Source organism: Thunnus maccoyii, chromosome 17, assembly GCF_910596095.1.
Source record: "Thunnus maccoyii chromosome 17, fThuMac1.1, whole genome shotgun sequence".
NCBI classification, from domain to species: Eukaryota; Metazoa; Chordata; class Actinopteri; order Scombriformes; family Scombridae; genus Thunnus; species Thunnus maccoyii.
In genome coordinates this window covers 5,470,751-5,488,237 of record NC_056549.1, presented here as the reverse complement: position 1 = coordinate 5,488,237, position 17,487 = coordinate 5,470,751, and the positions used below count along the sequence as shown (strand labels likewise).

Sequence of the window (17,487 nt, the reverse complement as noted above, 5' to 3'; positions counted from 1 at the left end):
GGGCCCAGAATCAACCCACGATGTATTTAGGATAAATATTAGAATATTAACAAGAATTTTACACTTTTCACATGTGTAAAACAAAAACTTCAACTACACATTGTGTTAGTTTTTAAAGTTTTCCACCGATTTTACAAAGATCCATTAACTCACCATAAGGAGTCCTATTGTGAAAACAGTTGTATAATGTCTGGGTTGTCCCAGCTTGAAGCGGTTGGAGACTACAAATCTTTAACGCTCTGTCACTCTTGATTTATCTCCTGGTTTCAAGTATATAAATTTAAATCCTGCTCACATCAGGTTTATTTGTAGGACGTAGGAAAAAAGAGAACATATCCAACTCCAACTTTTTTTCTCCTTCATTTCATTTGTTGTCCTGCACCTGACCTAAAAAGTATGAGATGTGCACACGGCATCTCTTTGCAATATATCTAACTCACTCACATTATTTAAGGCACCAACTATCCCAAGTTATTTAAACATAAGATTGGTTAAAAGGCAGCAAAGACTTTGTCCTCTCATCATACCTGCTTGCTAGTCAGAGATGCAGGTTTGACATCAATCATCAAACCTCTGAAACAGCTGAAAAAAAAGTGTTTTCGATTAACTTTGTCACCACAATTTGATTTGCGTGCATTTTTTTTCATGAAAACAAGAGAAAACTCATAGCTGAAGCAAATGAATCATGAAAAATGTCCTTAAATTGCAGAAAACTGCCAAAAACTGCATGTACATCAATAGCTCCTGTTTGTTCCTCCCATGCAAACATTATTTTTAGACTTTTGCATTGTTACCTTTGAGTCACAGATCTTCTTTTTAAGAGCTCAATCCAACCACTACTTTAAATACTTTTATGACTCTTAGCTGAAGCGACTGAGTCACAGAGTCCCTCTTAAGACAGCTTCTTTGAATCTAGACCTGAGTGCTCCTACAAACATTGAGACCAGTATGTAATACATTTCCCTCTCTGCTCAGCCTCAAGCCAGACTGTGTCGTTCTACAACAAAGACGAGCGCGGTGAGATCCAGAAGGTCACATTCGACGACGATAAAGTGAAGAGGATCTTCCATGGAAGCTTCCACAAGGTAAACACAGCATGAGTGGAAACAAAACTGACAAACGTGCTCTATTGCCATTTATTGTGCGGAAAAGATACTCAGACAGCAGACTAAACACACTACAGGGGCATTAAAATCTACGTTTTTTCCAGTTTGGCAGCATTTGTCTGAACATCGCTCAGTCCATATGTGTATTTTGGGGTTTCAGTCATATTTAAGTAGACCAGAACACGTCTGAAAGTCAAATACGTCTTTAATGGCTGGATTATATAACACTTTTTGGTTCTAGGCGTGACTGAGGCATGACACATCCATCAATTCGCTCCACTTTGTTCTTACTGGACGTCCCGAGGTCATACAGACATTGCAGATGCCTCGAATTCCAAATATGTTGTATATTACAGGCAGAGCACCTCACATGCAACTACAGACGTGTTCCTGAAGAGTTATGTCGGCTCACACAAACAGATGGTCCTCTGCAGGTTGTAAAACGCAGGGCTGTGTGATGCTGCAAACCGAGGCTGCGTTTTATTTTTTATTGACTATACGCAGTTCAGACTCTCTTGAGTGACTGATGGAGGTGGCCATCTGCATCTTCTGGATGTTATCAACGTATCAATAGACAATCGGACTCATGTTGAACTAGTTTGGTTTAAATATCCGGGCTGAAGTGGAGTGATGGACAATAATGCTGCGGAGTTTGTAACACCGCGGTTGTGCTGTCTTTGACTTATTGTTAATTAACGTTTTAGTGGTTTTCATTTTATTACGTGATATTTAAGCGTTAAAAGACTCTTCAAAGCCTGTTTGAAAGACAAGGTGCAGGTCCATCAGCAGCCTGCTTTTGCCTCTTATATAAGGATCGTTTTTTTCATTTGAGACTTTAGTGTGATTAAGTCGAGTCACAGATATGAGCCACTTTTTTCTCAAGCCAAAATTTGAAAAGCCCGCCCGCTCCTCTGACAACATTGGTTTAGAGGAGATTCCAAGACTCCACAAAGAACCTGCCAGCATGAAAAATGTTTCAGTCTTTGCACGGGAAAAATAGGTTTTTTCCAAAGCGCCAAGTTTGGATTGTATTTTAGAGCTTAAACAATAAGCCGATTATTGATAAGTCAACAGAAAAATGATCCTTTTCATCGAGTAATCATTTCAGTCATTTATCAAGCAAAAAATAGAGGAAATTCTCTGGTTGCAGCTTCTCCTGTGTGAGGATTTGCTGTTTTTCTCTGTTTTTGTATCACTGTAAAGGCAGACAAAACATGACAGTTGAAGATAAAACTTCACTATTTTTTGACATTTCATAGACTAAAGGATTAATCAACTGCAAAAATAATCTGCAGATGAATCAATCATGAATATTATTGTAAACTGCAGCCCTATTTCATTCACATCTTGAGGTACAACAGTGGCTCATACAGTATATGTGACTTAAGTGTAATTGTAAGTAAATAAATTTAATCATTACATTAGATTTTTATCTTTATTTGAGCAGTATGGCCAACATGGCAGCAACAGTTATGTTGCACTGCTGCAAGAAGCACACACTGTGGCTTGTGCAGCGGCTATGAAACAAGCTGTCTTTTCTTACTTTCTTTCTTTTCTTTGGCCCGATGCGATTAAGACAGATTTCCGTGGAAGACAGAAACTCTGCAGTGAAACTTTGGCTTCAATCTCATTAACTCCACTATAACACCGGCGTCCACTAGTCGGCCCTATGTTCCTTTCTTATGTTTTTTGCTGTAATCAGGAAGATTTCGTGTTTACAAAAATAAGAGGTCTCCAAATGTCCTTTCTGGAAACCCGCCTGGAACTTTTCATGAATAAAACGCTTTAGGATTGTCATACTTTGTGCTTTGGCCTCATACTGACCTCAGCCTTTACAGACAAAGACACAGGCAGTTAATTAGACTGGAAAAAAAAACATTTTTTATTTTAGGTAGACAACATTTTGCAACATTTTCCATATCATGTCAAGTGTTTTCGACGCTTTCACATGAAACTTTGGGAGGCGTCTTTGTCTGAAAAGACCTTATTTATATAATCACTGTGGTTAAAGAGCGACAGAAATTTTCATTTCTGTATTTAATTTGGGTCATTTCAGACGTTTTTGCTCCAAAATAGGTAGTGGAGTAGAAGAGGTTAAGGACAGTTTCTGAGCAGAGGGAATATGTTTTATACTGTAGTGGAAGTCAGAGCTGCAGTGCTGATAGCGACACTCATTTACAACACAGTCTGCCGGGGGAAGACAGCCATGCAACAATATCATAAAGTTTCACAAGGATCCATAAGTTCTTCAAAAAATGGGGGAGACTGTTAAAAAATGCACTGCAGTCCCTTCTGGCGTGCTCTCCTGGAAAATATTGGGTCACTGCTATTGCTATTAAACAATTACATCAGAGAGGCTGAGGAGCGCCAGCAGGGGGGTGGGGCTTCTCCCACATCCATCTCGCGTTACAGTCTAACCTCTCCCCTCTCGGCTCAGGAGTTTTGGAAGGCAGGCGCTCGGTCTTGCCTCCTTTTGCCTCTGGTAGCCGACCGCAGGGGAATTCTTGCTGCTCTGTGGTTTTACCTCCCAGCATGCCTCTGTGCGCTGCGTCTGCTGCAGGGCGCGAACTGCTGAGCTCAGGCCAAGACGTCAGCGTCTGCACGGAGGCTTTTAAAGCCTGCCTCTCGTTGAACAATTTGTGATAATAGAGGAGACTGTCAGTGATTTAGATTACCTGCTGTACTGTGTGACAGCTGCCCCCTGATAACACTGCTCCTCTGGGCTGTTTCACCCATAATTTACTCTTGTGTCTTTTTCTTCTGCACCTTCTCTCCTCCCTCAGGCGGAGGGAAATTGAGACATTTGTAGAATCTAAAGAGGGACATTTGAGTAGACTCTCTTGACATGAAAATGACAATTTGTAGAATCCAGATGGGATTCAAATTCATACAGACAGCTCAAAGAACAGTTGAAGCTTTTTCAGGAGGAGTTTTTACTGGACAAACTCTCTGACATGTTTGTTTCAGATGTGATGAAATCTTGGGACCTTCAGATAATCTGACTTGATGATCTGTAAAATAACTGAAAAGAGAAAGTGATGCAGAATTTATCCCTGAGGGTGAAATTCTTCTTTTTCTGCCTCCTGACTTCCTCCACAGGGAGGTCAGAGGTCAGGCTCGGCTGTAAACCTGCTAGCTGCCAGGATTTCAGTGTCTTGCTCAAGGGCACCTTTGCAGGATGGACACATGCAAGTCATGGGGGAGGAACCTCTGTTGCTGAACTCCCCCTTTAGTCCCTGAAATAATAAAAATAACTGAACCAAAGAATCAGCAACTTCAGGATTTAAAAGCTTGTCAGTTGTAGAAGTAGTGAACCCTCGCAGCTCAACGGAGCGTCGCGAACTTGCTGTCAGAGTGTCCGCCGATGATTTAGAAAGTCTGCTTAAACCTAACCGCAGCGTCCCCCGTGAGACTGATGTTTGGATTCGTTGTTGTTATAGATTCGTAAAGACGTCAGCGTCTGCCACATCACCACGTCTGACTCTGCTAATCCCTTTCCCTTCGCAGCGTTTCACCAACCGGCTAGCTCAGCAGCGGATGGATCTCTGAAATCCTCCCTCAGATGTGCTTAATAGCACAGATCAGTCAAACAGTCAGATCTGTTGTGGATACCTGAAGGGTTTCCGAGCGTCTCGCTGGTCCGATGGGACTGAACAGGGATTATGTGAGTGAGTGAAGATCCTCCCTAACCCATGGCTGGATGATCTCTGCGCCAATAGCAGAGAAATAGATTAACAGTCCTGCCAGTAACTGTGTTTTCTGCTGAGATACACACAAAAAAAAAACAGCGAAAAACAAACATAGGAAATAAAAAAATGCTCTGATTAATGGAAACATTTTGGAGACATTTGATCAAACAGGGGAAGGAAATATGCTCGGAGCAAGTCTGACAATTAATAAAAACTCAGAGTAATTTATAGTAGTTTGAAGGTAAATGTGAAAAAGGAAAGACAGCACTGACGGACAAGAGATAAAGATTGTGAGAGTTGAAATCTACCTGACCACAGTTACTGAAAGACAAGAAACAGAAAGTCTACAATGTTGAATGAAATTAGATTTTTTATGCATATTTAATTTGTTTTTCTTCTGTCAAAATATTCATAATTTTAAAAAAAAGCTGTAAACCAGAATTTCTCTACATTAAAATAACCGCTGTGGCAAGTCTTACTGTAACTTAACGCTCTGTTTGAACAAGTAAAAACTCTTTCAGATGCTTTCCATCATAAATACCTGCAGTTTATTGCTACAAAACTGTCAGATCTTAAAAAATATTGGTAGGTTAATTCAGCTTTAGACCTTCAACTCTCTGGAGTGGCATTGATTTTTCTTTATTTGTATCCAGGACAGAGGAAAAATAGTTGTACCATTGCGTCACATTGTCCTCTGTGTGTGAAGAATAGATTCAGAGAGAGACAAACTAGCATAGCGGAGAAAGAAAGTGTCAAACTTTGTCCCACTGACCTGAGGTCGAAGGAAACTTTCCCTCTGCAGCGAGGATGAGTACGACCTCAGCACACATGACCATTTTCATCTCTACTCCTGTAAACATCCTTCTGTAACAGCCTGTTGTTCAAACGGTGCTTCCAGACGTCAGTATGAATGGTTAAAGGTGCATTCCTGAAGAGCCTATAAAACACAAGTTGTAATCAAGTTCATTTTTTATTAGAATCAAGGATGTGAGAGAAAGTTCAGTCACTCTCATTTTCTTTGTTTTACTAGTTGTGTCTTGTTCACACGCACAGAAGTTCAAGTTGACATGTGACATTTTGATCAAATCAAGATCCAATGAAAGGCTCCTGAAGCTGGAAGAACAGCCTGCACTTGTTAAAAATGAATGAAATTCTGTATTCAGCAGTCTAAATGAAAGTATTTTATCTGCGCTGTCTTTATTTTGGCAGATTTGATACCAGTAATAGTTGATCTTATCCACAAGAATGAAATCAATACATCAGTTTGCTGTTTTTTATGACTTAATTCCCAGTTACAGGAACAGTGTATCAGAGTTTCCTCAGAGGATTTTCCAGCATGACAGGAATAAAAATCAGAGTGAGACGCTGAATACTTTCACTTTTGGTGATTTTTTTTTTGGCCTAAAATTATTGGCAGCATGACTGTAACCATATCAGTGTTGTTACTGGCTATCAAAACTCATATCTCAAACTCTATTGTCTACAGATGAGTATATCCTGTTGTGACCGACATACTTAACCTTCACCAGTACCTGCTGACTTACTGAAAGCTGCTTAGCATTAGATAAATGCCTGAAATCTAAAGTGAAAATGGAAACACCCCCTGAAGGCCTCCTTGGACGTCTCAGTGTTTCCGAGAGCAGCGTCTGCTGTCGGCGGTCTGTTGAACATGCCTCTGCATTTCCGTGGACACCGACTGACCACAAGCAGCGAGTCGTGGCTTTGTAAAGTCAACGTTTTCCCTCTTTACAGCTGGACTCGAGGGCCTCCGAGGGGCCGGCTTTGAGGAAAAGTTGTTGTAAAGGCAGCGCTCATGGCTTACCGCAAAATGACATCATGAGGAGATGTGGCGAGGGAGATCTGAGCGAGGCGAAATGCGCTGTGGTGTTGTGTGTACAACAGAAACAAATCCGCTGCTGCCTCAGTTATTTTACAGTTGATGCTTTGCCTTAAACGTGTCTTACAATGAAGTGGAAGGAACGGAATTTGGGGCAATTTAGCTTCCAAAATGTGATGTGTTTCCAGCTAAAACCGGGTGTTTTTGGGGGAAACGGAGGAATCTATGAGATGTGGTTAAGCTAAACAGAACCTTCAAAAGTCTTCTGGTTGGAATTTTTTACATCAAACTACTGGCATGTCATGAAGTAACCACTTTAAAATGCCCTGTTTTCCGGAAAATTAAATCAATGGTCATAAAAATTGTAGTTTTTAGGGCATTTGGCATCTTAAATAGGTGCAACAACATGGAAAATGACCTAAGAAAGTAAACAAGATTGAATTCCCTGATCACTTATACATGCAGGGAAGAAACAGGAAGGAGTTATTCATGAGGTCACAGCTCCATTAACCTGACGCGCCAGATGGTTTGTTACACAGAACCATCTGAGAAGTCGTCCTTGGAAACTGTTTAGAAAAGGGCAAGCATTTCAAAATAGATTGGATTCAAAGGTGATTGGATGGACCGTCTGTCTATCACCGCTTTACCTTGTGAGGTCACGTGAGAATCCTCATTGGACGCTGATTGGTCCAAACCACCAATGGCATAACTTGAAGCCTGACTGATCTCGTAACAGCTCACATGAACATCTATACAATCCATCATTTAATCCAAACTTTAATTTCCTACTTTCTATAGCAGTGTTGTCAATCCTGAATGAATGAATGAATGAATGAATGAATGAATGGATAGATGGATGGAAAGGAAGTGCTGGTTTTCCCTCTGTGTGAGCAGCTCTTACATTCCAGCAGTTTTTCAATAAACAGGACTACAGCAGAGACAAGCGAGCACGTCCACCCCAAGCTCAGGCTCCACCGCCAGACTCGGCATGACCTAATAATTTGCAGGCCATCAGGATAAAAACCAGACACAAGACTTGGTCGTAGAACAAAGAATGTGCCAATAAAATCTATTCTCTTTTCCTCTGAAGCTCCATATCCTGGTTTCATCCACCGCCGTCAAACTCAACATTGATTGCCAAGAAGTGGCTGAGAAGGAGATCAAGGCCGCGGGAAACACATCCAGCGATGGCTACCAGGTTCTGGGCAAGATGTCCAAGTCCATCGGCTCCAAGGGAGAATCAGCGACTGTAAGTGAACTCTGATCCTGCGGCGTTTACACAAACATGGGAGGGGGGAGGGGAGGAAAGATTAAACTATGAATGGACAAAGATTTAAACTGTATTTAACTTGCATGTAGACTTGGTCATTTTAGTATTTGAATGTTGTGTTATTGTCTCAAGCAGGATAATGTTTGGCAGTTGGGAAATATTACAAAAACCCAACAACAAGAAGAAGAATACCCAACAACAGTAACATGAAATGAAAAGGAAAAATCTTTCAACTGAGCAAAACCACAAGAGCTGAACCATTGTAGTGTAGTAATTGCATTGGCTCAACATCCAGTAGGGAGGAATATCATTCAAAAAATTATGTTAATACACTATTCATCATCCAGTTCATCACTGCCTCAAGGGAACAAATTTTTAGATTTATTTTTGAGATTTAGTAGCTTAATTTCTTACAGAATGTACTGTCAACACTAACAAAAGACATTAGCATGGAGTCTACAGCGTTAGCCAGGAGCTACTATTGCTGGACATGATGAGACGCCATAAACACACAATTTTCATTTGTATGGTCTCGTATTAGATCACAAAACCAGAAAGCTCATAGTGACGGAGGTTCTTGAACGATATTTATAGATATAGTTAATAACTTGACATGTGCGTCTACCTGAACGCTCCAGAAACACTACAAAAGAAATACTGCCAGTGTGGTTTGTCCTGAAGTGATTAGCCTGTTGTCAAAGCATCATGGGAGCTGTAATTCTTTAAGGCTAGCAAAATAATAATTGTTTTAAGATCAGATAAAATCAAGAGGTGTTTAAATGTTAATGTCCAGATAACCCAATCAGCTCAATATGACACATTTCACCTTTTCAGAAGCTATACTATCTATTTACCTCTTGTTTTAGTCTAGTGATAAAACCATTAAAATATTCATTTGTGACATTTAGATCTACAACGATTAGTCGATTAATCGATTAGTCAATCGACAGAAAATCAACTGGCAACTAATTTGATAATCAAATCCTCCTTTTGGTCAATTTTTAAGCAAAAATGCCAAATATTTGCTGGTTGCAGCCTCTCAAAAGTTATAAATTGAGGCTTGTCTTTATTATACATGATAGTAAACTGAGTATCTTAATATAGTATGGATTTTGGGCTATTTTCTTACATTTTATAGACAAAACAATTCATACATACCTGAACATGTATGATAAGAGTTTGGCAGTAAGTGTAAAAATTAAGAATTGTATTTGTATGCTGAAAAATCTTTATTAATTCAAGTTATATTCTATAAAGATACGTTTTATGTTTATGTTGCAGTGCTACCAAACTCTGAGCTGCTCTAACAGAATCAGGGACTGTATTTGATTGAAATGGACATATCTTGCAGTGGATCCGTACTGTATGTTAGGTCGTCCACATGGCTGCAATATGAGACGTTTCCTTTCTTGTCGGAGCTGATGGGACTCGGCTGTGCTGCATTCTCTGCTGTTTTTCTATTTGTCTTCTGGGAGCTGTGAAGGGCGTATCAGAGACACATGTACCACAACACCATTTCCATGTTTTGGTTTTTTTTTCCCCCTCTCTCTACAGTTCCAGCTCCAGATGTTTGATATTGTCTGCAGCTTGGCCTGGACCAGCAGGGACAGATGTTGTGACCTCCCGTCTATGGTAAGGGAACCCCCCCACCTCCACCTCAGGGCCTTTTAACATCACATACATTACTGTACAACCTCTGAAAGGCACCTCTAGATTATTTCTGCTTGGAAAACACATAGACAGCAGGTCAAAAATAGGTCCAAAATTGGCTGTAGTTTGCACGTTAGCATCCAAATAATCAACTTCTGTGAGGAGCATCTCCTCATTTGGAAAACCCCAGTGGAGTTTTTTGGCCAGTAGACTAAAGATTTTCTTCCCTGATATCATTTTGAACGCTTTCCTAAACAAAAAAATCTAAATTATTGGCAAAATAAAGCAAGAGTTTGTGGACTGTCATAGCCTGATTAGACATATGCTTTCAATGCACGTCTTGTTTTGTAACCTGCAAATAAATAAAACGCCGATCCCATCGCTTGTGGCCATAGTTAGATCATCTTGATATGTGAGGCAGATTGGAAAAACAAGGCAAATTTGATTTTATACACACAGTCCTGACATTATTTCTGTCCGGAGAAGCTCTAAATCAAAACTCTGCATGTGTGTAAGTGCGGATTTTGTTTGTTTTTTACACCTGCGGTACACCTTTTGGGGTGTTCACCGATCATCTTCTTGCATAAAACTGTCAGGCCACCTGGTTTTCCTCAAACTCTTTCATAAAGAAAGCGTGCAGCCTCGGAGACGATGCAAACATTTAGCTGCAGTTTAAAAGCGGAAGTAATAATAGCCTCCTGACAGATGAGCTCTCAGCAATCAGAGAGAGTGTGTGTGTCCTTGACTTTGTTAGAGTTGTTTCTTTAGAAGCAGATCAAAGCAAAGGACTGGAAGTATAATCAGAATCAGAACTGGCTTAAAAATTGCACAGAAGAATAAACATATATTATATGCAGCTGATACATCTGATGAAAGAGCGTGAGATATAGTACAAAACACAGAATCACTTTCAGAACACAGAAGAGCATCTGGGTTCATCCAGTTGACAGTAGTGTGTATTTACTGTATAAAGATTTTACTCATAAACTACATCACTAAGATCTGGAAATGACTCTGGTAGACATGAGGTGCACAAGCTGTCCAATAAATTCAGTTAAACCAAATTATTTAGACCTCTGAAATGAAAATAAAGGCAAATATAAAGCATATCTGATGTAAATGGCTTTTAATCTGCTCTACTATCTGTAGTTATGAGCTGTTATGATTATAACTGACGGATTACGACAGTGTAAGTACCCATTGTACTGTTGATTCAAACATGAACTCTTGTGAAAAACAATTCCAAGGCTAAAAAAGAGAGGAACATTTGTTTTTTTTGAGTGGTTAAATATTTGGGCATCTGCAGCAGCTACATTATGAGATTTTTTTTATTTTTTTTAAATGCAACACACAGCGCAGGCTGTTGTTTAGTGGCTGGACTTTCTCAATCTGATGCTTTCTCACTTCAGTCCCAGCTGAGATCTCCCGGGGACATTGTAACAAGACAAGAAAAGCTTTGTCTGAGAGCAGCACGTCTGCAATTTAGACTTCTAAAACATATTGAAAGGATTCAACTCTCCTGGATTATTATCTCAATTGCTGCGTTTCAGAGAACAGCTGCTTGATTGGGCTTTTTTTTTTGACCATTATTGAACGAACCAAATTGAGGCAATCGGTATGGACCCATACAGCGAGAGTTTGATGAGTTTAATTAGTTTTATTAAAGATGCTACATATCAAATTAAGTTTGTTTGTTTTTGTTGTAACCAAAACAGAATATATAAAAACTAAACATGGCCTGTTAAAACGGGCAGTCAAACCCCCGTCGAGAAAATAGCTACGAGTAAAAGCGAGGCGATCGATTAGTGAACTTCAAAGCAGGCTGAAGTAGTGGTGAGTTCACAAATGGATCCAAACACGAGCTAAATGTGGAGCTTAATTTCTTCACTTTGGTTCCCAGCTGCTCTTTGGGCTGCACCAATATGACAAATGTGATTTAATCTGGAGTAAAAAGCCAGCCAAAGAACATTAATGATACTTTATAACTACTAATTACAACAGACGGACTGGAATAAAGTTGAACATAAATCACAAAGCTTTGCAAAACCATTTGTAAGATTAATTTATGTTGAAAGGACAGTGCTCTTTTCCTGTTTTAGCAGATGGGTGTAACTAACATGCAGTATAGATGAGGCTCATTGTCATTGTTAATTAATTTTCTTATAAAAAGGTCTGAAAACTTGCTGAAAAATGCTGTCAGGATGTCCCAGAGTGCAAAGTAACATCCAACAAAATCCAAAAATAAAACATTTTTTTAAAGTCTAAAGGAAATTCTCACATTTAAGAAGCGTTAATAGATGTCAGTAATCAATACATAGTGAAAAAAATAGAAGTTTTTGGCACATTTTACTGTGTGTCGATAACTAACACATTTATTTGTGATAAATGACTCAAACAGTTGATTGATTGTTAAATCTATTGGCCATACTGTTGGTTGATTTATAGATGATAGAGGTTTGTAGCAGCAGTCACGTTATGAGACTTTGGTCCTTAAAGCTCTAAATCGACCGTCTTCAGCCAAGTTTCCATCCAAATTTAAAACCAATTTCCAGAAAATAAGCAAAAGAAAAATGTGAATTTATGCTTGTTTCCATCCACTCCTGTTGCGTGAATATTAGGAGATAAACAGCTGGAGGCGCTAATTCTCCAGTCGGTGCCATTAAACCACCACAGAAGAAGAAGAGGACACAATGAGATGATGTCATTAAAAGAGCAGCAAAGCTCAAATGCTGGAAAACCATTTGTTTGTTTCATGCATTCATTTGAGGAAGGTTACAGTCTCCTCATCACTCATCACACATCTGATGTTTTCATCAAGTCACATGGTTCATGTACGTCATCATTCATTCACTAAGTCTGTAATCAATACACCAACTTTCATACCTCAGCCAAGCATAAAACATTTTTGGCAATATTTACACTTTTCTTTTGAATGTGTGACTCTTCAACTCTTTTTAATGCACAAATTGAAAATGTGCATAAAAAAAAATGTGGATGGAAACTTCCCAAATGTCTCTCAGCGTAATCTAGGACCATTGTTTCTGATTAACGGTCAAAAGATTTCGTCAACTTTCGTGTGAGACCGGCGAAAATCACACAGTATACAGGGTCTTTTATAGGCTGCAGATCATCTCTTTGTTTGTTTACAGAAAGTATTCTGTTGTAACAAAATCTCAGGAAATGATTTACTGAAGTTAAAGCAGCAGATTAAAGCGACTTGTGGATATGTGACGCGATATTATCCGTTTAACTCAACACAGAATCCACCTCGCCTTGCTAAGAGGCTCTTCCTGCTTGGGTGTCCTTAAATGTCCTCCTTTTCTTCTCTATCCTGGAGGTTGATTCTCAAAATGTTTCCTTGAGGTTTTACTTTCAAAAAAGCTTAATTTCATCGTCTTGCTGAAATCTCCAGACCAGATAATGTGCCCTCTTCTGCTGGAAAATCACCCAGGGTTTTGTCATGTCGCCCACTGATTTGCTTTGGTATTTTCTGTCGGTGGAACGGCTCCAGAAGACGTCTCTTCAAGGCATTAGAGATCACAATCTTGGCTCTGCTTTTTGTCTATCTTAAGTCAAAATGTACAGAAATTTCATCTAAACTGTTTAGCTCTTGCAACCCTGGGAAATAAATTTTTTTTTGGGGGGGGGGGGGCATCCAAGGACAGAACATGCTGTACGGCAGGTCAACATGTTTTTGGAAGGTTCTCAAAAGAAACTAGAACTGCTTTCTATTCCTAGACACCTTATTAGGACTCACTCACAGTTTATGTCAGAGACTGTGTTAATGTTTCATGTTTTGAACCGTGACTGTATGAATCATCTGCTGCTAATGAAGTGACATGGACGCTGTTAGATGTTAACTCACAGTCCAGCCCTCAATCCAAAGTTGAATCAGCTGAAGCTTTGGATTCGATCCTCTTTGGCTCGTAACGATCCGCTTCTTTCAGACGCTCTCCGGCTTCCATTACCTTTTTTTGCTTTGTTGTTGTTTTTAACCGGTAAATTGTCTGTTTCTCCTCTTCATCAGAGAGATGAACTGAAGTGTCCTTCTCTTCCAAACTCCTGCACCTGCACCTCAGAGGCCAACGGGCTCCCAGGGCCTCAGGGACCAGTGGTAAGAATCACCTGAACTTCAACATCTAATTTTCTGGCTCCATCTGTAAATCTACAGTTCTATCTATTTGATTAGAAGATTTTCCAACTGCTGGTTTTTGAAGCTGTTTTTGATTAGTCTTGTTTCCTTGATATATATTAAAAGAAAAGTCCTCATCCATGAAGCCTTTTCTCTTGTAAAAGTGAAACATCAAATACTTCCATTAAAGCAGGAAGTAAATCCCACCCTCAAACACACTCCTATCAGATTTTACTGAACCTGCAGAGGAGCGTGTGATCCTTCAACTGACTTTAAGGGATGGGGGGTGGGGGGGATGGGGATGCTTTTACTATTTAATTAACTCCAATTTTAACAATTTAACATTCTGACAGGGACCATTTATCATAATGAGCACTTTAACTTTTTCTACTTGAGCACATTTTACTCCTAATACCTGTTTTCTTTACTTAAGTTATGCCAGACTTTTATTTGAAATGGAACATTTTTCCACCGTAGTATCTCATACACATTCCCCACGTCTGGTTATTTATGTACTGTATGTTGTACAAGGGAGAATATTGCACCCTGAAGCACATTAACCATGGGAAACTTCTTTGCAATGCCTCATAAAATCTTTTAAGAGGAGGGAGAAGGTAAACTGTGGTGGAGCATGTTGAGGGCCGACCCCGTCTGACAGTTGATGGATGAACCTCCGTCCTCCTCTCCTCCCCTCTGACTGCACTAATATCCATCTTCACAAGAAATACACTCCCCTAAACGACTTTTACAGACTGCCATTATCCTATATTTTCTTTATCGTCAACAAACCAACAACGTGTTAATCTGTCTCAGCTCCAAGCACATTGGTTCCTATTGGAGACATAAATCTTTAAAAACACCTAAAACAGCTTGGCACTCTAGTTTTTTTTAAGAAATTTCACTAAAACAAAAGAAAACAGCACATTTGTTTGTGACTATTTTCACATTTGATGCTCTAGTTAGTATTTCTGGCAGCAGGACGGCGTGTGTGGTGATCGACTCTAAATAAACTACAGCGCGTGTGTGTGCTCATGGTGATGAAGGAACATGTCATCCAGTGTGGTGTAGCTCATTGATTTTTTGTTTTTTTTGGGACATCAACAGAGGTTTATGGCACAAAAGAAGAAGAAGATATCAATAACAATACTTGGTAGTAGATCAATTCAATCTTGCTCTTGATTTGTTGACAATAAGAAAAAAAATGTGGAATATCACCAGATTTTAAACGTTCAATTTATTTTTAAAAGTTGTTTTCATGGTTTGGGTTTTGTAATTTTATTTTATTTGCTTTATATCGTTGAAACAAATTAAGTGAAGTAGAGAAGCTAAGAGTTGAGATTTATTAACTTTGCTGTGAGGTTTTGGCCTCATCACAGCAACTAATGTTAACTAAAGAGCGTTATTTCTTGAAATGTTTAAAAGCTCATTTTAGCCTCTTTGGAGAGATTTTGAAGATGTCAGACACACAAAAGGACACTTACACTAGGTACTCTGATTACTATTTGCCTTCTAAAACTGTTGTACTTTTACATATCAACCAGTAATTTGGTTTACTTGTGGAGAAGAAGTTTGGGAACGAGGCAATGTAGAACTTAAAGAGTTTTATCCTTTTATATTTTCGTAGGTTCGCTTAAGACAAATGAGACCAAGAGCAGTTTTTTTGTTCTTTTCAAATGGTTTGTTGACAATAAAGAAAATGTAGAATATCACCAGACTGATCCTTTATAGCACCATCATAATTTGTGCTCTAAAATGTGATCTTGGCTTTTATCAGGTTATATTCTTCAGGTGTTAAAATCTCTACCCGGTGATGTTAATATATGAGTGTGAATATGAGATTAAAAGACTTGTTAAAGTGGATATTTTCTCCTCTTGTCTTTGTTTTGACAAATGTTCCTCCTCCTCCTCTTCATCCTCAGGGTGCCCCCGGTAGCAAAGGTCCCAGAGGTGAAAGGGGAGAATCCGGTACTGTTGTAAGTATTTTTTTTTTTAAATATCATCCTTCTTCTTCTTTAAAACCTGCTGCTTCACCTTTAAATTAACGCTGGAGAAAAAAAAAAAAACATGACACAGTTTTTTGGAGCTGGATCAGACTCCTCGGTTATCTGCCCTCGATAAAAACAAGAGATTGTTTAAAGTACGAGAGCTCTGAAGAGAGAATAAGCACATCTGATTCCACTTATCCAATGAGTGTTTTGCTCTTTGTGCCTGATATGAAGGGAAGGTTTGTTTCGATCCGTTAAGCAGCATTCCTCATCTCCTGTTGCTCTGTCCACAGATTGCAACAGTAGCGTACTTGAACTGTACTGTCCGGCCAGATATCAACAAATTCCTGCTGTGTTTAAACGATTCTCATGTGACCTTTTCCTTTCTTCCTTTCGTAGGGACCGGTCGGTCCGCGGGGAGATCTCGGACCACCTGGGCCCATGGGCTTGCCTGGTCCTCAAGGACCCATCGGGTTGTCGATTCCAGGAGAGGCTGTAAGTGTATAAACACACCTCACTCAAACGCACACACTCCCCGCTCTGCCTTTTCAGCAACTAAACATAAATCCCATGATGCCTCGGCACAGCGGAGCAGAGGGATTATTGGGCGATTTATTATGCAGGGAATTTACAAGCTGGGGAGTAGCTGTGGCAGAGAGTCACATTCCTTCATGTCTGAGGGGAAGAAGTGATACCAGAAAGACCTGAGACCTCAATATTACTGAATGTCAATAAATCAGAGTTTGGATTTCCGTCTCGGAGATGAGATTTACCCAGATTAAACCAAAAATGTTCCCTCGTTTTATCTGAGCTGTCAGTGTGTAATGTGTTGGTCGTGGCTCGTAGTGATGAACCTACAGAGAATTATCAGCCACTCTGCGGCTCCTCTCGGCTTTACTGAGCTTTATAAGGAGTTTCAACTCATTATTTATCTGTCCAGCTGCAATTTTACTGTTTTGGTTCACTCTCAGCGCTCTCATAGTGTCATTTTTGCCACAGCAGGCAGCTGTTTTCAGAGAAAAAAGCTTTAAAAAGCCACTGTGCCCTACCCGCTCAGCACCAAACAGCAAACAGACACAGTTAGCTGTAGACTAGCTGGTGAACATAGTGGAATATTTAGCAGCTAAAGAGCCAAATATTTCCCCTCCGCAGTTGGTAGAGAGCAATAACAGAGCTAAAAGAGAGTGAATATTGGACTTAAATGAATGATAATTTTGCTCCATAATTGCTGGATGTGGCAATAAGCAACTGTTTACTGACAAGTTCAACATAACTTAAAAGCTGATGATATGTCAGTGTTGTGTTCACTGCTTGTTTCTGCTGAAAACACTTACTTTAAACCTAAACCTCAAAACCTAATATTGATATGACACAGATGACGTGATCAGCTGATCTTTCCTCTAGATAAGAGTCACCACTCTGTTGGTCTTGTCGAACCACAAAAACAGTTTATAGTCACTGAGTCGTGTTACAGAGTGATGTTTCTTATCACTCAGAAATGATCTTCGGTTCAGTTACAAACACTCGCAGAGAGAATACTGACCAGACGACAGACAAAAGTTTCATTTACAGGGTTAACGTTAATTAGCTGCAGCTCATTTAATCTGTCGCCAGTGGCGTTCGTCATTGTAGCGCTGGTTTAAATGACTGAATCTGCTACCTGAGTGTCCCTCTTTGCCGCTCAAAACAAGCGAAGAGGGATAAAAGTTTCAAAAAGAGATTCGTTAGTGTCTGAGTAACAAATCCGCTTCCAAAATGAAGCCAAGCCCCCGTGGTAATGATGCCCTTGTGATCATATTATAAATTATGATGCATTTT

At 39.6% G+C, this 17,487-nt stretch overlaps 1 protein-coding gene across 3 annotated transcripts in view; it reads left to right on the top strand.

The window, feature by feature from the left end:
• col12a1b (collagen, type XII, alpha 1b) overlaps positions 1 to 17,487 on the top strand; it is a 152,239-nt gene that overhangs the window by 119,444 nt on the left and 15,308 nt on the right. For all 3 annotated transcript variants that reach the window (XM_042391103.1, XM_042391104.1, XM_042391102.1), the window contains 6 exons: positions 976 to 1,085; positions 7,723 to 7,881; positions 9,457 to 9,534; positions 13,580 to 13,666; positions 15,604 to 15,657; positions 16,069 to 16,164. In XM_042391103.1, coding sequence (XP_042247037.1) covers positions 976 to 1,085; positions 7,723 to 7,881; positions 9,457 to 9,534; positions 13,580 to 13,666; positions 15,604 to 15,657; positions 16,069 to 16,164 — 584 coding nt within the window. The remainder of the gene's footprint in view (positions 1 to 975; positions 1,086 to 7,722; positions 7,882 to 9,456; positions 9,535 to 13,579; positions 13,667 to 15,603; positions 15,658 to 16,068; positions 16,165 to 17,487) is intronic.